The sequence below is a fragment of the Lissotriton helveticus genome, assembly GCF_964261635.1.
Source record: "Lissotriton helveticus chromosome 1_1 unlocalized genomic scaffold, aLisHel1.1 SUPER_1_unloc_55, whole genome shotgun sequence".
Taxonomy (NCBI): Eukaryota; Metazoa; Chordata; class Amphibia; order Caudata; family Salamandridae; genus Lissotriton; species Lissotriton helveticus.
Window position 1 is genome coordinate 1,456,891 of NW_027611698.1, and position 25,157 is coordinate 1,482,047.

At 41.3% G+C, this 25,157-nt stretch overlaps 1 protein-coding gene across 3 annotated transcripts in view; it reads left to right on the forward strand.

Moving 5' to 3' along the window:
- LOC144806245 (uncharacterized) overlaps positions 1–25,157 on the forward strand; it is a 183,123-nt gene that overhangs the window by 106,296 nt on the left and 51,670 nt on the right. For 2 of the 3 annotated variants that reach the window (XM_078672642.1, XM_078672643.1), the window contains exon 3: positions 7,609–7,650. The exons of the other annotated variant lie outside the window; for it this stretch is intronic. In XM_078672642.1, the coding sequence (XP_078528768.1) occupies positions 7,609–7,650 (42 nt within the window). The remainder of the gene's footprint in view (positions 1–7,608; positions 7,651–25,157) is intronic. 3 annotated transcript variants of the gene reach the window in all.

The following is a 25,157-nucleotide window of genomic DNA, read 5'->3' on the forward strand; positions in this document are numbered from 1 at the left end:
AGTTGATGAACTTAAAGGTTTCTTTGACTACCTAAATGACAATGTACTGAATCTGTCATTTACTACCCACTATGACAAAAGTAGCATCAATTTCCTAGATATTGAATTGTTTATTAAAGATGGGAAAATTTGTAGTCGCATGTTTCGTAAACCTACTAGCTGCAATGCAGTTTTGCATGCTCAAAGTTGTCATCCAGCTAGCCAAGTAAATGCGATACCTTATGGTGAGATGGTAAGGGCGAGACGAAACTGTTCGATGGATAACGACTTTGAGCATAATCTCAATGACCTTACAAAAAGATTCCTGAAACGTGGCTATCAGAGTAAAGTGGTTGAGGAGGCAGTGACTAGAGCCAAGAAACTGAAGAGGACAACAACCCTCAAAGACAAGTCTAGTGTACGTAAAGATGAAAAGATTCGCCTAATTACAAATTATGGTACTGATAGTGCCCAACTGTATAAAATCCTGAATAAACACTGGCATCTTTTACAGATGGATAGAGACCTAATACCTTTTATTGGAGACAAACCTGGACTTACTTTTAGAAGGGGTCGCACTCTTTCTAACTTTGTCAGTCCTAGCTACCCTTTGAAGAAAACAGTTCCTGACTGGCTCACTGGGAGATCTACAGGCTTCCACAAATGTGGAAGATGTAGCTCCTGTAGGTGGGCGGTAAACAAGATCAGAACTTTCAACTATAACAATACAGGTGAACATCAGATTAACATGTTTATTAACTGTGATACTACTTTTGTTGTTTATGTTATAGTTTGTTCTTGTAAACAGATTTATGTTGGTAGCACCATCAGAAAATTGAAAGACAGAATGGTTGAACATTTCCGAGCACTGAAAACAGGGGATACTCGCTATCCCATAGCCTCCCACATCGTTAGGAATTTTCATGAAAAAGAGAAACATGTTTTTAAATATCATGGAATCGATCACATCAAATCTGATGTTAGAGGTGGGAATAGGCAATTACAGTTAAGACGCAGAGAAGTCATGTGGCTATTAAAGCTTAAGGCAGTTGAACGTGGTCTGAACATTGACCACGAATTTGAATACTATCTAGGACAAGAATGACTCATGGAGTTTGAGCAAAGTATATGGCTTTACTCTGATAGAGCTTAAATGATGTACAGATGAATAGAATGTACTATGTTTGTTACTGTAATTCTTACCCTGTCCTCCTTTCATAATCTTCCTGACTCCTGGATATACGTAAGAACTCTGCTAAACCAGAGCAGAATGATAATACCACTTGGACCCTTTTAACTGACACACACTGCCAGATGTAGGTCGATTGGACCTTGATAAGATTGACCAATGAAAATTGAGAATTACTCATTGTAGTAATATAATATGTTGGTATAATGGAATATATACATAATGAGGAACACTAGTGGAAATATGCGTAGACTTCATTAATACACGTACATACGATCTGAGATACCCATAACAGTGGGGTGTAAACATTAATGAATGTAAACAGCGCAGGGGGTTGCGCTTATAATTAATAGCACTTATTTTTCGTTTCTTACGCCACATTGAAATAATGGATTATAATTAACTATGAGTTTATGGTACTTACTGACAAAGTGGTCTAGCAGTAACCCGATCCTAGAATTGATAATATTCTAAAGTATTATGACTACGTACTCGTAAATTACTACTACAAGATGGCGCCTGCGTATGTGGTTAGATATTACTACTCAAACAGGGCGCGCGTGTACAACGCGATAGCCTCAGGATGATCTATGAACAATTACGCGGCGAGTATTAACAGATTTAACGCTGGGGAACTAAATGCATATAGATGTGCTGCATATTATAGTTAGGACTGGGAATACTCTGTTGGATTGTGCGTATACATTGTGACACACCACTCAAAGATGGCGCCCGCGGTTTAGACTATTTATTGCTACTCTAAGATGGCGCGCTTGCCAAACGCGACCGTCTATGGATGAGCGAGGAGCAGATATGCGGTGAGTTGAAAGTCATAACCAGCGCTGGGCGTGAGATGCCTATTTGATAGAAGGGCGCTCGCTAATGCACCTTATTAATTTGTTTACAGCCCACTGTTATGAGGATAGCGAGATACTTCGGAATACTTTTGAGAGTCTCTTATTGCTGACTGGAAACGAAGTAAACAGGGAAGCCTTACATTGGATTGAGAATCTACTTAAAGACTGAGGTATTTATTGGTTACTGATATCAATACAGATACTTAGAGATTTGAATACGCATTATATGTGACGCTATTGATACAAGGGCGCACGCTAATGCACTTACTATACTGATTTCGGTCTATAGATAAAAGGATAGCGAGATACTGTGGAATATTTACGAGGGTCTGACTTTGACCATGCCGATTTTGTAACTTTGAGACGAAGCAAACTATTGGAAGGCGATTCTACTCATACATTAAGGTATTTACTGGATAATGATACAACTGTATATTAGTTAATCACAGACTGTATACCTTTTGTAAACAGAGAAGTTATTGAGAGAACTGTATATATATCAGTAGCTAATACTTATGCGATGTGCTGGCCAATTTGGAGTATACAGCAATTGGGCAGGAAGATAGTGGAGTGTGTTTAGCCTCAGTTTGACGTATGAGCGCTACAATATAAATATAGTGTATATTAATAGACACTAGCTTTACTTACAGATTATTACTTCGATTGGTTTGGACTGAAGAATTTGATTTTACCGTGAGGATTATGAATTACAATTATTCGCATTAAGAGTAATGGTGAGTTACTGAGGATGTAATAATACTAGCATGTTGACCAATCTGCTGTTGTGGTTGGTGACTGGGTCCTATCTGGTATTTTAGGTTACTTATAATTATACGATCTAAAATATATGTTGAAATGTACTCAGACTCGGGTACTAGATACTGATGGATACACTTTGGGTTTTCAAGCTTTATTCTTGGTGACGGGTACTTCTTTGACTTACCTTTCCTTATTACACGGATTCGGTGTATTCTATTGTGAATATTGAGTCCAGTACTACTTTTTGTAATTTTGGTTACTGTATTAATTACAGCCCTGAAGAAGTCTGTATATCATATACTGATCAGACGAAACACGTGTTGGCTGTTATTTTGTCATATATTGGATGAAGAAATCTGATGAAGAATTGATGGAATAAACGAATTTTGAACATTGGGATCTTACAGACTATATTTGAAGACGAGTGCTTGGTGGATTATTCCCCTTGATAATATGCCCCAGAGTCTTTTATCGGGTCTTAATTATTGTTCTTTTATTGTCTTGAGAATCTTACATCTAAAAGAGTGTGTTTTTTATGCACGATGATCTGTGACCTGAGCATTCCACAGAACTAGGTGATGTACCAGTGCAGCGATGGTGCAGGTTTTCACAGATCTCTTGTTAGCGTTGTAATGTTGGTCTAAGTATGAATTTTTTCAAGAATTTGAAAGTTGGATAGCAGTTCAGTGATCACTTTTCTCACCTTTAAAAGCCTCTCATCGCACTGCCCACTCCTAGTCATCCTGTTTCACTTCATCTGAAAGTTTTCTTGTTAATTGCAGCGCCAGACGGTTGCAACGGATGTATGACGTTACAATGCATACTTTTACCACGCATGCTGTTACAACGCAGTTTTTACAACGCAAACCTTTACAAAGCATAGCGCTTTGGGGTGCTGGATAGTGAATAGTTTAATTTACTATTCCAACTCCAGTCCCCGTGGACACTAGGGAAGGTGTTGGATAGTAAATTAAATCTATTCCCTATCCTAGAGCGCCCCCCAGCGCAATGCGTTGTAATGGTTTTCGTTGTAAAACCTGCGTTGTAAAAGCACTGCGTTGTAAAAGTTTCGTTGTAAAGGATGTTTCCCGGTTGGAGCGATTAACCCAAAAACTTTAACAAAGGCACACAAACACCCTGCAGCCGCGCTTTATTAAGAAAATAAATGCAGCAACTCTACAAACATGGTGTGTAAAGCACAGGCTGTGTTTTTAGACTTCCTGTATTTGTCTTCTAAATAGAGTTGGGGTGCGGGGTGATTGTGTGACTTTTTAAACCTTTCTGTGCTTGGTATAGTGTGCCCCCCCACTAGTATTTTCCTGTTTCTGTCATTGCATCCAGATATATGATACAACAAGTAACATCATACCTAAACAAGTCGGACTATTGGCTTTGTCAGTGGTGGTTAGTTGCATGAGATTAATAAGCAGCAACTATGGCTTTCATATAACATTGAAAAAGCTTACACTTAAAGCGCTGGTGGCACCACGACAATGTTGCTGCCCCTGAGTTTCAAAAAGAGAAGGGACGCAAGTGTTAGTGAAGAGAGTACTCCCCACAGATGGATCAGTCAGTTACACACTTGCAGCTGCCATCTGCTCAGACCTGCATCTTGGCAAGATTAAAAATCTTGGCAAGGCCTAACCAGCCTTCCACCCTTCTTAGTTTGTTCATGTGAGCACGGTTACATAGAGCAAGCGTTTAGAAATGACAAGGTGGCGAAAAAGGCTCCTCATAGAACGCCCCAACGTCGATCCACAGAGACGCTACTTCTGAAGCGTTGCCATACCACACTCGCTGTCTTCTCTGACATATCTTTTGTCCTTTTTTCTTCCACTCCCCAGCTGCTGTCACGTCTCCTTCTCTTCTTTTTCTTCTTCCTCATATCAATCCTGCTCCACGTTTACCCACTTTCCCCTTCTCCCCATCCCATTCTTGTCTCCATTTCCCTCTCACTGCCTGTTCTTTGCTTTCTCTATTACCGGTTTTCCACTCTCCGTTCTCCCTCCCGGTTCTCCAAAGCCTCTGGCTGCCCTTCTTTCCGTCCCTCTCTTACCAATTTCTCCATTACCACTTCCCCATTTCTCGTCGTTGCGCCCTGACTTTTTTTCTACTTTGTTCCTCTCTCCCCCTTTCTCTGCCACTAAATCCTATTTCTCACTAGTCCCCTCTCCTTTTCCTTCAGGCTATGTTACAATCTTGAAAACACATCCAACTATCCCTGAATATTACATGGAAGCACATTTAGGATTTGGACCAGCGTGCCACTGCAGTGCCGGTGACCTGGCCGAAAAGGACATGAAAAAGCTGAAATTGGATCATAAATCCAAAGCTGTTCAAATCAGGGGCCCGGAAATAAGTTTGGCCCTGGCACTCAAAATCCTTAAGATGTCTCTGTGCATTTGTTAAAGTTTTCATGTTAATCGCAGCACCCATCATGAGCTGCAATTAACACGAAAACCTTAACAAATGCACACTATCACCCCGCAGCCCAACCCTATTAGGAAAAGAAATGCAGCTGCCAAGGTTTCAAACTGCAATGAGGGATGTTTTCATAATTTCACTGTAATTATTAGTGTCATGAGCAGGGCCGGCTTTAGTGCTGGTGGCGCCTGCTGTGACAATGTTTGTTGGCGCCCCAATGACCACCTCAGCCACGGATACTCTCATTACCAACCTTCAACAGTGACCCTCAAGTCTCCAATACCCCTCTCTCCGTCATATTTATTTTGTTTAATAGCGTCACTCATACCAGTGTAAGGTGTTAAGCACTTTACATCGCATACACATTACACAGAGACACTGAATCATGATGTGTGAATCAATGTATAGGAAAAGTTACATCAGACAGAGGAATAAAATGTCTCTTCTTAACAGAGCAGGGCTGCTAGGGTTTTAAGCAAACGTTTGTAGTGATATTTGGCGCCGCAGACACGCGTGGTGTGGTTCCTGGCACACATAGCCACGGCTGAAGCGCACCGAGACCCTACACTGCTGCACACAGTGGAAAATATTAAAGGGAACATTGATTATGGAATACTGCAGCCCTGAGGCGGTTTCATCCTCTGTCCAGTACTGTGCTGAACTGTATTTTTATAATGTAACAGTGCGCGATGTCCTCACAATGTACAGTTTATTACTCATTATTTTCATTGCTTGGATATTTTCTGGGCTGCGCAAAGGAACGCACACTTTTTAAAATTGTGCAGTTGATAATTCCAGCTTTAATAACTTTGGGGCATATTACCAACGACTAGCGATAATTATCGCTATGTTTGCTTAGCGGCAATAATTTTATCGCCGTGTTGCGGCGATTTTTATCGCTTAGGAGCCTTGCTATTATCAAGGTTTATCTCCTAAGCGATAAAAATCAGCCGAAATGCATGAATATCGCTGTAAAGTCAGCGATATTCATGCATTACCGAGCTAATGCTCTTAGCCATGTCATCCACCTCCCATTGGATAACATGGCTAAGAACTGCTCAGGGCAGGTGTTAGCTTTTGGAGATATTCGTGCTTAGCGCGAATATCTCCAAAAGTTGGTAATAGGAGATAGCGATGTTAGCGACTGTTTCCAGTCGCTAACATCTTGGCACGCCCACTTTGCATGTCATTAGTGATAAATATCTCTGACATGCAAAGCGGTGGCCCAAGATGGTCGCTATCTCCGACTAGCTGTCGCTAACTGGTGTTAGCGACAGCTAGGTAATAGGGAGATCATTTTATCTCTGCTTTCATGGCTTTTAAAGCCAAAAAAGCGGAGATAAATCCCTTGATAATATGCCCCATTGTTCGATATACAACTAAGCACTAGTCCATGCAGCCGGTTTCCTTCACTTTCTTCCAGCAAGCCGCTTGTTTCTAGACAGGCGCGTGGTTAGCCAGCCTCTCGAAGCAAGCCGAGGGTTGGAAACTATGGGTTCATGCAGACGCCCCGTCTGAAACCTCTCTGCGGACACAGAATATATCTGGATTACAGTTCAGTTAGGTGACACTTACCTGATGCCTCTGTGCATGGAAGGGGCAGCAGCTGACGTTCCGGCTATGTGCGTGCCTCACAAATATCACAACCTCTCCATGTCCCACAGGAGCCACAGTCATTGTGCTATCGAATTGAATAGATGTTTGGGTGGAGATTTCTGAGTTTAGGTGCTACAATTGTCATAGCCGAAGTTCAATGTGGCACATTCCTCACAAAAGGCTTCACCCAAGAGCCATTATGGGGGTAAGTACAAAAAAAGGTAGAGGATTGTGCCCTCACAATTGTCAACAGAAATACATATGAAAAATCAGGCGTTCTTTGAAAGTTTAACGTGCTAAAGTTTTATTTAATGTTTCCTCTGTATGGGACAAGCCGACACGTGTTTCGCCCATAGGGCCTATTTAGGCCGAGGGCTTTTTCAAGGCAAAATCAAATGTTCAGTCAGGACAGTTTCATATTTCAAAAGAAGGCCGTGATTAGAGTCTCCTGCTCAATTTTTCCTCTTACTTTATAAATTACAATCTTTTAAACAAGACTGTACACTTCTTTTAGATATCTATTGAAAAGATTCTAAAATTGACCTGATCAATTCCCCAAGGTGTGTCACACGCTGAAAGCTGCCTGAAAGCTTTGTCTTCTTACTTCTTTGCACCAATGAAGGAGTCGATTTAACTTGATCTGGATCCCCCAGATTCCAATTGAGTTGCTGGAGTCTTCCCTTCTCTTCTCTGATTTATCCTGAGGTAGGTCATGTGCTTTAATAAGCTGAATGTTTTAATGTCACTTTATGCACAATCCCCTCACAATATATCACATTTTTCATCCTCATTATTTATCCTCAGATTCCAACCTGAAGGTGGTCTTTCTGCTTACAAATTGGTCTGGTAAGTCTACGCCCCTCCACCACTGCTTATTACGTTAAATCTCACACTTTGAGATTTTTGGATCTCTTTACATGGTGAAGTTGGTCCTCTTACCAGGCTGTTTAAGATTACACTAATCTGGTTACATTACACCACTTACCTGTCTTTTTTTATCCCACAGCCTTGAACTCAAAGCTACCCTCTAACACTCACACTTTTTGTGGGAGTGTTTAGCTTGACTCGGAATCAGTGAGTCTGGGCATTTATATGGCCACGGTCCATTATATGGCCACATTCTATAGTAAATATTATCCCTGGTTATGGAACACATATGACTCGTATATGAATCACCTTCTCTCTTAGGCTGTCCACCATTGTTGTCTGCTTGTGCTGAGGAAGACCCCGTGTGACGCGTACCTGTTTGTGCATATTCCAGGGTCGAAACGCCGATGTTCATTTCAGTCTATGTCCATCAGGGCTCCTGGCCCCAAGAATTAGAAAGAATCATTCATCGAGATCATGCATTAAAATTGGAAAGGACATACTCCCTCTTAGCTGTTTTGTATATTGTGTACATATTTCTAAGTCTTTTACTACATGTGCATAATCTCACACAGTCATGTATGTAACATTGTTTCACTTTATTCACCTCATTTTCATATCACTGATGTCATTGGTGTTATTGGATTTGACAGCCAATAATGATTTAAAGAGTAAATACTATTTTCATACCAAGAATTATCTCATTTATGTGTGTTCCATAAGAAGTCTATAAAGGAAGGTATTATATTTATCTTGCATTGATTAATAATTTAAAGGCTCTAAGTAATTTCTCTACCCGACTGAACCACTTGTAGATACATTTATGAATGCCCAGGTTCTGAGGGAGGTAGGGTTACCCCATTGGCTCTATTCGTTTTTTTTTTTAACCAGGCCCATGCCTCCTGTGGAATATCAAAGAAATACAACTTCGAATTGTGAACCACTGGCCACGGTGTAAGATAGAGGAGCATATATGATAGGTTCATGTTCCAAAGTTTCTGCTTAAATTGATCATACAGTTTTTGCTGTGATTAGACATGACAGGTTTTACCTGGGACGGTCAGAATGCATCAAGATTGATCCATTAGTTGACCTATTTCCTTGCCCTTTTCAGGATGGCATCTCTGTCTCTGCAGTTCTAAAACCTGGCTATCGTAGGACAAGGTGGGGCTTCCGGTGGAGATTTCTGAGCCTGTGACTTGTGGATGCTCTTAATGTCAAAGCAGGGAGACAGGTGAAAATTGTCCAAACAGGACTTAATCCACTACTCCAGAAATGTGATGTGTCCTCAGCTCCCTCCAGGATCCCAATAAACCAGAGATTGTATTGACAAGTCACTTTACAGCAACCTCTTCTCCGTTGTGAGATAGGCGAGATACTTCAGAGGAGACTCCCAGCTCTGTGCCTTCTAGCATGGAAATTCAATCCTTCGCTTTTGTTATTCGGTCTACAGCTGGTCAGAGGTCTTGTTTCAATAGGGCAATGTCAACCTTGACCTCTCTAATCTTTGTGTCCAGCACTGACTTGGAGTCCTGAATGGAGTGCAATATTAAAGAAGTCTTGTATCCACTGTGTGGTTTTGATTTGGGGGAGACTCCTCCCCTGGGCAATCCTTGCCGCCCCTGTGGGCAGTATTTTTGCCCATTTTGGTTTGTGCTAGGGGACCCATATTGCCTGCTGTTGCGTCAAGCAAGAAGCCCTAGTTGTTGCCATTGAACTCTCACCTTAGTGGTCCCACAGGGCTCACTTCTCCTCATATGGCCACCCATCAGCGGAACAGGTGAAGGGTGAAGGTCTGACCCACTTGCCCGAGAGAACCATAGTCAGGGATAGCACCAGCAGTTTGAACCAAGAGTATGGTGGGCGGGCAGCATCACTGGATCCTACAAAGTCAATTTAGTGACACATAGACCTCAGGGGGAAACCATATGCTGCCACTCCAGGAGGCAGCTCGAAAATAAAAAGGAAGGAGACCTGAGGCCAAGGGTCTCATTAAGTCTCACACAGGGTCTTTCCCCTCATTAGTCTGGGGGAGGTCAAGGCACACCCACCCTACAGTCTTGTGGAGTTCTCAACAGGAATCTGTGCGGCTCTCCATGAAAGGGGGTAGTGGTCCCAGCTCAAAAGCTCAGATCAACTACTGCAGCCAAACTTAACATTTTTGGGGAGGGTCCTCCCAACTGTGCCAGCAGAGGGGCTATGGGCTATTTGCCTTCCCTTTCACTGGCCTGGGCTCCAGTTGAGTGCTGTTGAGGACCACATCCACTTGGATCCACGTGACAAGTCTGAACTCCAGCGGCCATCTACCAGAGTCACCAGATTTGGCTCCAGCAACTCCCTGGCTGGTGGATCATCACCCATCGGATACCAAAGACACCACCAAGGCCACAAGGTTTACTCTTTGCACAGTCCTCAGCATTGCTTCCCGCTATGGAGGGCACAGGAGAAATGGAATGATGTGGGGGTTTCACCTTTATGATCTTCTTTATCCTCATAAATAATCTTGTATGCCTCCAAGGCTGTGCGATTCTTCAAAAGTCTATTGCTTAATCACTTCCTGTGAAGCTCTTTGGCTTTCTCCAAGTTCACTGACCACAGGATTGAAATTGACTGCCCAAGGAAAGACATAACATTAATTTCTATTGTCACATCAGAAAACTATAAAATAATGTGCATACATGTCTCATGAGGAAGAAATGTGCATTTATTTATATTGCTGTTCTATATGTGTTGGAGATACACAATCATCTCCATACTGCTAAACAACGTGGGCCATCAGACTACTGAGTAATATGGGCAAGAGGGCACAGTCTAACTCATCTATCCACTTTACTTTTTGCACCGTACATCAAACATTTTATCTCTCAGTCTGTCCTCTAGCATTGTGGTGGTACACGGGGGGCCCACTATTCAATTCACATTGATGATGTGTACCCGGACAGTAGTCGAGATGCACTTTGAGGCAATCACGCACTATTATAAAGGCAAAATATTTCATCACCTGCCCTTGGCTACTTGAAGCTCTCTAAAGAATAACCAGAGTTCCTCTTAGTTGAACCTAGAAGGACGATTGTGACAGATGTCCTTGCATGAGAACAGAATATTACCACTTTGTAAATACCGTTCTTTCTTAAGATATCCTGTCCTCAGCCTTTTTTTCAAATAGATCCTTTTAAAGCACACTCTGTTGATGCACCCCAACATAGTGCCCATTATTTAACCTTCCAACCATGAAAGAGGAGAACAATCCAAGAGACCTTCTCTGAGAGTTAGAATAGTGAGTGAAGGTACAAAGACAGTCTGTGCAATCTGTGGATGAGAAAATGATGCTCTGATACTACCATCTGTGCAATGTATCTTATCTATCAAATTTGCTGAGTAGTGTACAAGGAAAGTCTACTCTACATGCTTTCGGGACATTAATGTGCTCCGCGCCCTACATGGTAACAGGGATACTCTACCTCTCGGACAAGAACCCCAACACAAGTCAGAAAATCACGCCTACATGTCAGAAGTTGCTGACTGGTTGAAAGCCTACTGTCAGAAGCTCAACACTGATAATACAGAAGCATAGATTTTCGGTAGGAGCACCTCACTAAAGAACTCGCCCGCTGCCCGGCATGCTGCCCAACCTGAGGGCCAATGCCGCTGTAGCAGCGAGAACTTACAGACACTTCGCCCTCCCCCTGCCCTCACCACAGCAAGAAGGATGCGCTAGTGTGTCAAGATTCTATCTGTCCAATTTGTGGCTTCGGGTTGGGTTCTGGGACTATCTATTTAGCACGACCCATTTCCCCTTACAGTACTGGTAAGCAGGGGCCATTAATTCACAGTGCCATGATTAACACTCGTTCATTAGGGAGCATCATCAGGATGTCTTTGATCTTCTTGTGGACAAACCAGTTGACCTCCTGTTTATTATGGAGACATGGCTGGATGAATTATTTAATCCCACTGTTACGTTGGCCATTCCTTATGGCTATAGGGTCTCCAGAGTTGACCGCATGGGGGAAGTGAGGGAGGGGGGACTATTATATATATATATATATATATATATATATATATATATATATATATATATATATATATATATATATATATATATTACCTACTGGCGGTCGCCAGTAGGTATATATAGTTAGGATTTTTTTCCTATGGGATTTTTGAAAATTCTATGTCAAATAACTTTGGCGTTTGTGGACGGAATTGGCTGACATTTTCAGGAACATGGCACATTTTGTTTCTGAGCAGCCCCTGAAAATTGGGGGGGGGTTCGTCCAGGGGGGGTCGAGAAAAAAGGGGGGTCCCAAAACGTGTTTTTAACATTGAGTTTTCCATAGGGCGGTTGGCCTCACTTTTAGCCCGAACGGCTGAATGGATTTGCACGAAACTTGGCAAAATTGTAGGGACTGGTAGCCCGATGTGCCTTTTGTAGGTCTCAATATATGTGCTACAGTGGATTTTGAGAAATTAACGTTTAAAAAAAGATATATAGCTGTAACAGCGGACCGGGCAGCGCTCCAGTATGCGTACTTTTCGCGCAACGGAGCTTTGTGAAGCGAAGCTGATTGGTTCTCCGGCGTCTGTAAACATTCCAAACAGTCCGTAGCGGCCGCCATCTTGTCTCTCGGTAGGATCGAGAGACAAGAGGAGGCCAAAGCGAAGGGGCAAATGACCATAAGGGGGCATAGTAGATTCTCGCTGACCCCCTAGGTTTGATGTGGAGGTTTTAAAAGGGCCCCGCGGGGCAAAAAAAAATAATAATAATAATAATCGAACGGCTGAATGGATTTGCACGAAACTTGGTAAAATATTAGGGACTGGTAGCCCGATGTGCCTTTGCTAGGTCTCAATATATGTGCTCCAGTGGATTTTGAGAAATTAACGTTCAAAAAAAGATATATATCTGTAACAGCGCTCCGCTTCGCGTAACGGAGGTTTGCGAAGCTGATTGGTCATTCTGTCACTGGGCTATAGTTGGGCTACATCTGGCTGATATTTGGGCTACATTTGTTTTTTTTTGTCTCTGGCGGCCATCTTTGGGCTACATTGGGCTACATTGGGCTTCATTGGGCTTCATTGGGCTACATTGGGCTACATTTGGGCTCCAACATATATATAGGCCAATGTAGCCCAATATATATTTTTCAAAGTTAATTTTCGTAAAAACCACTGGAGCATATATCTTGAGACATAGCAAAGGCACATCGGGCTACCAGTCCCTACAATTTTGCCAAGTTTCGTGGAAATCCATTCAGCCGTTCGAGCTAAAAGTGAGTCCAACCGCCCTATGGAAATGAAGGAAATGAATGGGTAATTTGTAATTAGCAAATAGCTCATCGCAAACTAGGAATGGTAAAGAATCGCTATTTATTCCTTAAAGTTCGCTATTTAGGTAATGCAAAAAACTTTGATGATACATATGGCGGTTCATCTCTAACAAGATAAGAAGCATAGGGATAGATTTATGATGACTGGCGCATCACCAGGGATGTGTTAGTCATTCTGTGCCGCTGTTCCGTCACCTATGGTGTGCTGCATTTACAATGCGGCGCATCATGGGGCAAAAACAGCACAGATGCGTGATGTATCTGTGCCGTAAAGGTGGCGCATTGCTGGAGTTGTATCGCAAGTGTGATGAAGCTCCAGCAAGGGTCGGGGGTGCCCCTGTCGCAGGGTTTCTGTTCTCACACAGAACTGTGGACAGAGGATTGGAACCTCGGCGAATTAGGGTGCCCCAAAACTCACCTTAGTAATCAAAAACCCCTTAGCAAGCTAGGTACAGTGTCACATTGGATATAACAAACTCTCAATGTTTAGACAATCCAGAATATGAACTTATAGTACCTCAGGATACGTGGAACTCATGAACAGTCGGTCGTTATATATTTCTTAGAAACCAGAACATGGAGTTAAGAAGAACACATGTGTATTTGAAATGTTTATTTACTAATGCCGTCTTCTCAGGCGTAGTATCTTAGATAATACAAGTACACATATTATCAGTAGCAAAATTACCAGCATAGTTACTAGTACATAAAAAGCGAATGGTGACAGTATGTTAACATGCTGTAAATGAATAAGAGTTAGCAACACTTATAAGCAGCCGCGGGCCGTGGAGGGAGTTACGGTGGGGCAGGGAGGCGGGGAGGGGGAGGGGCAGGGTGGAGAGGGCTCCACCCTGCCCCTCCCCCTCCCCGCCTCCCTGCCCCACCGTAACTCCCTCCACGGCCCGCGGCTGCTTATATCTCTCCCTCCCTAATACACATATTATATTATTTGCTAAGAAGGTCTGTTTGTGTTGGTTTAGGGCGTGCCCATACTTTAGTGTCTTAGATTTGAAGGAATCACATCAGCATACACCAGCTCTCTCTTCATGTGAACCGCATCAACTGTTGTGTATGTGTGTTCGGCAAAGCAATATAAAACCCGCCTCATGCCCAGAATTGGCAGAAGCTGCACTTATGTTATGAGTATGAAGTCGTGGAGATCAGACCTCATAACAATTCTGTATCGTGTTGTTCTTGAAACTTCAGCACTCGCTGTACAGATATAGTTTAACAAGCAAAGCAGATAGTAGAGCAATAACATATTATTCTCATGTAAACCACGATGAACTACTAGGTTGAAAGCTAAAGCAACAACTAAGTGTCGTGTGCTAAAGTTGCAAAAAAGGAAAAATGGCGTTTAAACCGGTAATGAGCCCATGCTAACTTAACACGGTGTAAAGATATCCAGGACCTAGATGACACCTCCCCATGATCCGGAAACGAACTGAATAAGATAATAGAAGTGCCATCTAATGAGAGCAGATTGCAACTTTATATGTGGACGGTCCGCAAGGTAAAACATTAAAAACTAGGAAAATGTAATGCTAAAGAAAAATAAAACAGCCAAGTACTTTATCGAGTCTTAAGCCAATAGGCAAGCTAAATAATAAAAACTTGACAAATAAGTCAATGAATTGTCAATGAAATGCTAGTACTCAGCATATCAAACATGAAAAAGGTCTATGACATAACTGTGTATGCAAAATAAGCTGCAACAGCCTCCAATAGGAAGTCACCGTCTTCATCCGAAAAGAGTTCAGCCATCCAATTTAAAAGCGGAAAAGAACATACGTGCTCTCCCAGCACCGGATCCTCTATCACCATCAGAGGACAGCTCGGTGGGTTTTCAAGAAAGCTCTGTTCCAAGAAAGACTGTGTTGCCGCCAGTAAATTCCAGGGACCAATTAGTCCATGCATCAATGCCACAGCCATAATCCTTTCGCCAGGACAAACCAACTCGTGAGTAATGATAGGAGTCATCAGCTGATTAAAGTCGACGTCAGGAGAAACCGGTCCGCAGAGACACAAATCAATGGCCCAATCAAAATCACAGGTCAGGCAGTGAAATACAGGCTGGACACAGGTGAAGTAGGAGAATCGAAAAGATAATCCATATGCCGTGCTTAATATCGCCAACGGCATTGTGCCATAATATTCTAGCATGCGATTGCGGAACAGTGTCAGCAGCTGCAGGGCGGGAGCTTGCACAGGAGGGACATCCATATTTAAAAATGTAAAAAAGCACAAGAGCGTCCGCTGGTAATGCAAGTAAAAATGGGAATCCACGAAGCACAGTGGAAAAAATAGAATGAAAGAAAGCAGGGATGACTCCAAAGATTTTCTCAAATGAAGTCACGAGACCACTGGTAACAACTTTAAAAAAGTGCGCCAGGGCCTATGTGGAGGACGCGTTAAAGATAGTCCGAACCATCTTGCTGAAATGGAAAGGCGAATCAGTATTGAAAAGGGTCTGCACCTCTGTACGGGTGTTCGCTATGTGAAGCACGAAAGTTTCACGGGCCGAACTCAAGGCCACCTCTCTCTGAGACAAAAGAGCTCTTATTCTTGCCATGCCGTTGAAATCTGCTCCCAAGGTTGGTATTTGTGGCCAGATTGAAAACTCCCTATGTTCATGTGTGGGAGGAAATAGAACATTTCTGCAGCAAATAACCCGTCACTTACTGTTACGATAAAAGGAATACTTTTAATTAACCCAGAACAATCTTCATTATTGAGCATCAAATAACTACCATTTTCCAACAACTTGAACGTGGGGATGATAGCAGGAACTGGCGTGCCTTGCAACACGCAAGCCATATTTGGTCGGTGTTTGTTGCATGAACCGTGTAACTGTATGTGCCTACACATTAGTGAATGATCTGGCGTCTCAGTGCATTCCTCTCCATTCAGATAAACTTCTTGATCATCTTTGAAACATCTGTATGTGTATGGAAGCGACCAGACCTCATGAAGAAAAGCACTACCTAAAGGTTCATAACGACCTATTGGTATATATTTCATACAATTTGAAAACTTATATAAAGCAAAAGGCAGCGTTATTAAACCGTGGATAAGGCACGTTGCCAAAAAACCCGCAATCCTCTGCTGATGATGTCACTGAGCATGTCATGAATGATGTAATATGTGACATTATCAGCAGTGGATTACGGGTAATAGTATCTCTAGTTTACTCCCCTATAGCTGTCTTTCTTTTAACATAAGTGTCTGTTTCCTTCCCTTATACTTACTGTTCTGTTTTTAAAAAAAAAAATTTTGGTTCACTTCCGGTTCGCGTACCGGCGAGCGAACTGGGAAGCGAACTACGAGAAATAGAGGTTGGCACAGTTCCAAATATTGTACCAATTTTTTAATAACGGGGAGGTAGTTCTGAAAATAACTTTTTTTTTATTGTTTTTGTTTTATATTTTTTTTATTATTTTTCTGAACATTTTTTTACTTTTTTTGAATTTTTCTGAACAGTTTTATATTTTTTTGGTTTTTCTTGGAGGGGGCAATGAAAACGATTCATTGTAAAGGGCTCAACAGGAGCAACAAAACAAAAAAAAAGAATTTATTATTTGGGGCGTTTCGTACAAACTTGCATATGATAGTCAATAGCTCTGTTGATCAGAGTGATGCTTCTTTCTCCGTAGCAAATGAATCCACTGCAATATACGCAGACTTGTTTTACTTCATGAAATCTCGTTTGTATATTTGGCACCATCTCCCTGCCCTCTGGTCCCGTTACTTCCGGTACAACAGATCTTCTGGCCATAATAGGGAGATTATCTAGGTCGTTACGAAACTGTGCAGCACTGTAGTTGTTAGGATGCCACCTAGTCATATGGCGATGCATTGTGTAGTTTCCGAAACTGTATTTTTTGTCGGTCCCTCTGGACAGTCTATCTTGACATATAAGGCAAGTTACGTATCTTGCATTTACTTTTTTCTGACCTTTGGGAATTTTAAAAAATTGCCAAATGAAGTTTTCTTTCCGGTGAGACGTCCTGGGCTCCTCAGGCAAAAAGTGCCTCTCTTCGTGCTCGTCGTCCTGTTCCTCTTCTTCCTCTTCTTGCTGGATTATAACTTCAGCAGGTGGTCCACTCTTCCTTGGATGTGGTGGAGGTGGTGGGGAAGCACCAGCTGAAGCTACTAAAGAAGCCATTGCTCACTGGTAACAAAGGGTCTTTCTCTCACAATGATGAAAGTCAGAGTGAGGAAAGAAGGAGGGATTTTCATCATTTGGGAAAAACAATAGTTCTCAACCAATGAAAAGTGTTCATTTTAGATTATATGACCTAGTCTTACATCATTAGGAAACCAAAAGTGAAATGAACCAATGAAAAGTGTTATTACCAAGTCACATGACCTGCTGTGTTTACGTTAAGCGCTTTGCAGGGCCTCCCGGTTTGCTTCCAGAAACCTGTGCTTTGCGACTCGGTAAGCGTACCAGTTCGCTAACGTAGCACGTCATATGACGTATCACGCGACAACGCGAAACGTCATGCGGACCGGAGGCGTCACGATGTTGTTTTCTAACGCGGCAGTTGCGGTAAAGAAACGTTTACCGGCTCGCGGTCTATTTCGCGGCATCAAGGTCAGCTAACGGGAAGCTTCCCGATTCGCGAAGCGGGAACGAAGAAAAAAAAATATAAAAAAAAAAATTATTAATAAACATATAAAATATATTTTTGGATTTAAAGAAGAATACATTTTACAGCTACAGATATTAGCTGTTAAAAAACCAATGAAATTCACTGAAAAAACCATAGGTTATAGACCATATATAGTTAGGAATTAGCATTTACAAAACCTTGAAAATTCACTGAAAAAACCATAGGTTATAGACCATATATAGTTAGGAATTAGCATTTAGAAAACCTTATTTTACTCACACAAAACCATTGAAATTCCATATATAGTTAGTTGCACTAACTATATATCGCGCACCCGCAATCCACTGCTGATGATGTCACATATTACATCATTCATGACATGGTCAGTGACATCACTGATGACATCACTGATGACATCTCAAATGACATCACTGATGACATCACTGATGACATCTCAAATGACATCACTGATGACATCATGACACACCAATACCAGTTACTACATACGCACTCACTGATTCCTACGTCTACACACACATTCACTCATTCACCCATACAATCACTCATACATACAGTCACTCATTATTACAACACTATCATATGCACTCATACACCTATGCAGACAGTCACACACTGCCACTCATCCATGGAGTTACTCACACACCAAGTCAGTCCTGTAAAGAATCAATCACACTTCCATTTCTTCATCTATACAGTTAAACACAGAACACCATACTTCAGTGACATCACTGATGACATCACTAATGACATCTGAAATGACATCACTGATGACATCTCAAATGACATCACTGATGACATCATGACACACCAATACCAGTTACTACATACGCACTCACTGATTCGTACGTCTACACACACATTCACTCATTCACCCATACAATTACTCATACATACAGTCAGTTATTATTAGAACACTATCATATGCACTCATACACCTAGTCAGTCCTGTGAAGAATCAATCACACTTCGATTTCCTCATCTATAGTTAAACACAGAACACCATACTTTTCACACATATACTAACACATACTTACTCTCTTATACAATCACTGATACAAGTACACATTGATATGCACAGCGTCACACACCTCCCAGCCAGCCACACACACACTCAGTCTTCCATCCATCCAGTCATTCTTCAATATGTAAAACGTATTTAAACTTTACAAAAACACACAGACACTAGATGATGTCATCAGTGATGTCATCAGTGATGTCACTGACCATGTCATGAATGATGTAATATGTGACATCATCAGCAGTGGATTGCGGGTGCGCGATATATAGTTAGTGCAACTAACTATATATGGAATTTCAATGGTTTTGTGTGAGTAAAATAAGGTTTTCTAAATGCTAATTCCTAACTATATATGGTCTATAACCTATGGTTTTTTCAGTGAATTTTCAAGGTTTTGTAAATGCTAATTCCTAACTATATATGGTCTATAACCTATGGTTTTTTCAGTGAATATATATATATATATATATATATATATATATATATATATATAGATATATATAGATATAGATATATATATATATATATATATATATATATATATATATATATATATATATATATATATATATATATATATATATAGATATATATATAGACACAACTCGACCAGGGGGGCATTTGAGAAAGGAAAAACCCCCGAAACGCGTCATGCCCATGGTCTAATGAGAAAATTAAAGGCGGATGTTCCACAAAGCCCCGTGTGCTGCCTGTTTCTTTCTGTTGGAGGAGACGTCTTGGGCAATATATATATATATATATATATATATATATATATATATATATATATATATATATATATATATTCACTGAAAAAACCATAGGTTATAGACCATATATAGTTAGGAATTAGCATTTAAAAAACCTTATTTTACTCACACAAAACCATTGAAATTCCATATATAGTTAGTTGCACTAACTATATATCGCGCACCCGCAATCCACTGCTGATCATGTCACATATTACATCATTCATGACATGGTCAGTGACATCACTGATGACATCACTGATGACATCTCAAATGACATCACTGATGACATCACTGATGACAACATCCAGTGACTGTATTTTTCTGTAAAGTTAAAATATGTCTTGAGTGGATGTATAAGTGTCTGGATGAAGGATTTAGTAGGTGCATGACTGACTGTATGAGTGAGTGATTAAATGTGTCTCACTGAATGCATGGGTTAGTGACTAAACTGTCTTAATTTGTGCATCATTATGTCTGTTGTTCTGTAAACTGCTGCATGTGTTGATCATTAGCTATACGAGAGGCTATATGTGTTATTAATTGGTTGCCCAAGTATTTCTATGGGAGATTGAGTTTGTGTGGGGGTGGCTGGAAGGTGTGTGACTCTATGCATAGATGTGTGAGCAGTTTATTCACTAGGTGTATGAGTTCAAGAGTGCATGTGGAAACAGCTACATGGGCAGTTGACTGTGTGCATGAGTGTATTGATGAGTGAATGGATATCTCAATGCTACATGTCATAGTAAGTACATATGTAAAACACAGTACATGTGAGAGTTGGCATATATAAATAACTGTGCATGAGAGCCACTGAATGAGTGAGTGGTTGTATCGATCATTGTGAACTTGTATCAGGGATTGTATAAGAGAGTAAATATGTGTTAGTATATGTTTCAATAAGTAAGGTGTGTTTAACTGTATAGTTGAAGAAATGGAGGTGAGATTGTTTCTTTGCATGACTGACTGGGTGTGTGAGTAACTCCATGGATGAGTGGCAGTGTGTGAGTGTCTGTATACACTGAGTGTATCTAAGGTTATATTAGAGTCTGAAGAGGTTTATCGTATTAGCACAAGAATGATGTCAAATGAGATGTCATCAGTGATGTCATTTGAGATGTCATCAGTGATGTCACTGACCATGTCATGAATGATGTAATATGTGACATGATCAGCAGTGGATTGCGGGTGCGCGATATATAGTTAGTGCAACTAACTATATATGGAATTTCAATGGTTTTGTGTGAGTAAAATAAGGTTTTTTAAATGCTAATTCCTAACTATATATGGTCTATAACCTATGTTTTTTTCAGTGAATTTCATTGGTTTTTTAACAGCTAATATCTGTAGCTGTAAAATGTATTCTTCTTTAAATCCAAAAATATATTTTATATGTTTATGAATAATTTTTTTTTTAAATATTTTTTTTTCTTCGTTCCCGCTTCGCAAATCGGGAAGCTTCCCGTTAGCTGACCTTGATGCCGCGAAATAGACCGCGAGCCGGTAAACGTTTCTTTACCGCAAGTGCCGCGTTACAAAACAACATCGTGACGCCTCCCGTCCGCATGACGTTTCACGTTGTCGCGTGATACGTCATATGACGTACTACGTTAGCGAACTGGTACGCGAAGCGAGTCGCAAAGCGCAGGTTTCTGGAAGCAAACCGGGAGGCCCTGCAAAGCGCTTAACGTAAACACAGCAAGTCATGTGACTTGGTAATAACACTTTTCATTGGTTCATTTCACTTTTGGTTTCCTAATGATGTAAGACTAGGTCATATAATCTAAAATGAACACTTTTGATTGGTTGAGAACTCTTGTTTTTCCCAAATGATGAAAATCCCTCCTTCTTTCCTCACTCTGACTTTCATCATTGTGAGAGAAAGACCCTTTGTGATCACTGAGCAATGGCTTCTTTAGTAGCTTCAGCTGGTGCTTCCCCACCACCTCCACCACATCCAAGGAAGAGTGGACCACCTGCTCAAGTTATAATTCAACAAGAAGAAGAAGAAGAGGAACAGGAGGATGAGCACGAAGAGAGGCAGTTTTTGCCTGAGCAGCCCAGGACGTCTCACCGGAAAGAAAACTTCATTTGGCAATTTTTTAAAATTCCCAAAGGTCAGAAAAAAGTAAATGCAAGATACGTAACTTGCCTTATATGTCAAGATAGACTGTCCAGAGGGACCGACAAAAAATACAGTTTCGGAAACTACACAATGCATCGCCATATGACTAGGTGGCATCCTAACAACTACAGTGCTGCACAGTTTCGGAACGACCTAGATAATCTCCCTATTATGGCCAGAAGATCTGTTGTACCGGAAGTAACGGGACCAGAGGGCAGGGAGATGGTGCCAAATATACAAATGAGATTTGGTGATGTAAAACACATCTGCGCATTTTGCGATGGATTCATTTCCTACGGACAAAAAAGCATCACTCTGATCAACAGAGCTATTGACTATCATATGCAAGTTTGTCCGAAACGCCCAAAATAATAAATACTTCTTTTTTTTGTTTTGTTGCTCCTGTTGAGCCCTTTACAATGAATCGTTTTCATTGCCCCCTCCAAGAAAAACCCAAAAAAATATAAAACTGTTCCGAAAAATTCAAAAACAGTAAAAAAATGTTCAGAAAAATAAAAAAAAAAGTTCTTTTCAGAACTACCTCCCCGTTATTAAAAAATTGGTACAATATTTGGAACTGTGCCAACCTCTATTTCTCTTAGTTCGCTTCCCAGTTCGCTCGCCGGTACGCGAACCGGAAGCGAACCAAAAACAGTAAGTATAAGGGAAGGAAACAGACACTTATGTTAAAAGAAAGACAGCTATAGGGGAGTAAACTAGAGATACTATTACCCGTAATCCACTGCTGATGATGTCACATATTACATCATTCATGACATGCTCAGTGACATCATCAGCAGAGGATTGCGGGTTTTTTGGCAACATGCCTTATCCACGGTTTAATAACGCTGCCTTTTGCTTTATATAAGTTTTCAAATTGTATGAAATATATACCAATAGGTCGTTATGAACCTTTAGGTAGTGCTTTTCTTCATGAGGTCTGGTCGCTTCCATACACATACAGATGTTTCAAAGATGATCAAGAAGTTTATCTGAATGGAGAGGAATGCACTGAGACGCCAGATCATTCACTAATGTGTAGGCACATACAGTTACACGGTTCATGCAACAAACACCGACCAAATATGGCTTGCGTGTTGCAAGGCACGCCAGTTCCTGCTATCATCCCCACGTTCAAGTTGTTGGAAAATGGTAGTTATTTGATGCTCAATAATGAAGATTGTTCTGAGTTAATTAAAAGTATTCCTTTTATCGTAACAGTAAGTGAACGGGTTATTTGCTGCAGAAATGTTCTATTTCCTCCCACACATGAACATAGGGAGTTTTCAATCTGGCCACAAATACCAACCTTGGGACACGTTTCAACGGCATGGCAAGAATAAGAGCTCTTTTGTCTCAGAGAGAGGTGGCCTTGAGTTCGGCCCGTGAAACTTTCGTACTTCACATAGCGAACACCCGTACAGAGGTGCACACCCTTTTCAATTAAGATTTGCCTTTCAATTTCAGCAACATGTTTCCGACTATCTTTAACGCATCCTCCACAAAGTCCCTGGCGCACTTTTTTAAAGTTGTTACCAGTGGTCTCGTGACTTCATTTGAGAAAATCTTTGGAGTCATCCCTGCTTCCTTTCATTCTATTTTCTGCACTCTGGTTCGTGGATTGGCATTTTTACTTGCATTACCAGCGGACGCTCTTGTGCTTTTTTACATTTTTAAATATGGATGTCCCTCCTATGCAACCTCCCACCCTGCAGCTGCTGACACTGTTCCGCAATCGCATGCTAGAATATTATGGCACAATGCCGTTGGCGATATTAAGCACGGCATATGGATTATCTTTTCGATTCTCCTACTTCACCTGTGTCCAGCCTGTATTTCACTGCCTGACCTGTGATTTCGATTGGGCCATTTATTTGTGTCTCTGCGGACCGGTTTCTCCTGACGTCGACTTTAATCAGCTGATGACTCCTATCATTACTCACGAGTTGGTTTGTCCTGGCGAAAGGATTATGGCTGTGGCATTGATGCATGGACTACTTGGTCCCTGGAATTTACTGGCGGCAGCACAGTCTTTCTTGGAACAGAGCTTTCTTGAAAACCCACCGAGCTGTCCTCTGATGGTGATAGAGGATCCGGTGCTGGGAGAGCACGTATGTTCTTTTCCGCTTTTAAATTGGATGGCTGAACTGTTTTCGGATGAAGACGGTGACTTCCTATTGGAGGCTGTTGCAGCTTATTTTGCATATAAAGTTATGTCATAGACCTTTTTCATGTTTGATATGCTGAGTACTAGCATTTCATTGACAATTCATTGACTTATTTGTCAAGTTTTTATTATTTACCTTGCCTATTGGCTTAAGACTCGATAAAGTACTTGGCTGTTTTATTTTTCTTTAGCATTAAATTTTCCTAGTTTTTAATGCTTTACCTTGCGGACCGTCCACATATAAACTTGCAATCTGCTCTCATGAGATGGCACTTCTATTATCTTATTCAGTTTGTTTCCGGATCATGAGGAGGTGTCATCTAGGTCCTGGATATCTTTACACCGTGTTAAGTTAGCATGGGCTCATTACCGGTTTAAACGCCATTTTTCCTTTTTTGCAACTTCTGCACACGACACTTAGTTGTTGCTTTAGCTTTCCACCTAGTAGTTCATCGTGGTTTACATGAGAATAATATGTTATTGGTCTACTATCTGCTTTACTTGTTAAACTATATCTGTACAGCGAGTGCTAAAGTTTCAAGAACAACACGATACAGAATTGTTATGAGGTCTGATCTCCACGACTTCATACTCATAACATAAGTGCAACTTCTGCCAATTCTGGGCATGAGGCGGGTTTTATATTGCTTTGCCGAACACACATACACAACAGTTGATGCGGTTCACATGAAGAGAGAGCTGGTGTATGCTGATGTGATTCCTTCAAATCTAAGACACTAAAGTATGGGCACGCCCTAAACCAACACAAAGAGACCTTCTTAGCAAATAATATAATATGTGTATTAGGGAGGGTGAGATATAAGCAGCCGCGGGCCGTGGAGGGAGTTACGATGGGGCAGGGAGGCGGGGAGGGGGAGAAGCAGGGTGGAGCCCTCTCTACCTTGCCCCTCCCCCTCCCCGCCTCCCTGCCCCACCGTAACTCCCTCCACGGCCCGCGGCTGCTTATAAGTGTTGCTAACTCTTATTCATTTACAGCATGTTAACATACTGTCACCATTCGCTTTTTATGTACTAGTAACTATGCTGGTAATTTTGCTACTGATAATATGTGTACTTGTATTCTCCACCCTGCTTCTCCCCCTCCCCGCCTCCCTGCCTCACCGTAACTCCCTCCACGGCCCGCGGCTGCTTATAAGTGTTGCTAACTCTTATTCATTTACAGCATGTTAACATACTATCACCATTCACTTTTTATGTACTAGTAACTATGCTGGTAATTTTGCTACTGATAATATGTGTACTTTTATTATCTAAGGTACTACGCCTGAGAAGACGGCATTAGTAAATAAACATTTCAAATACACATCTGTTCTTCTTAACTCCATGTTCTGGTTTCTAAGAAATCTATAACGACCGACTGTTCATGAGTTCCACGTATCCTGAGGTACTATAAGTTCATATTCTGGATTGTCTAAACATTGAGAGTTTGTTATATCCAA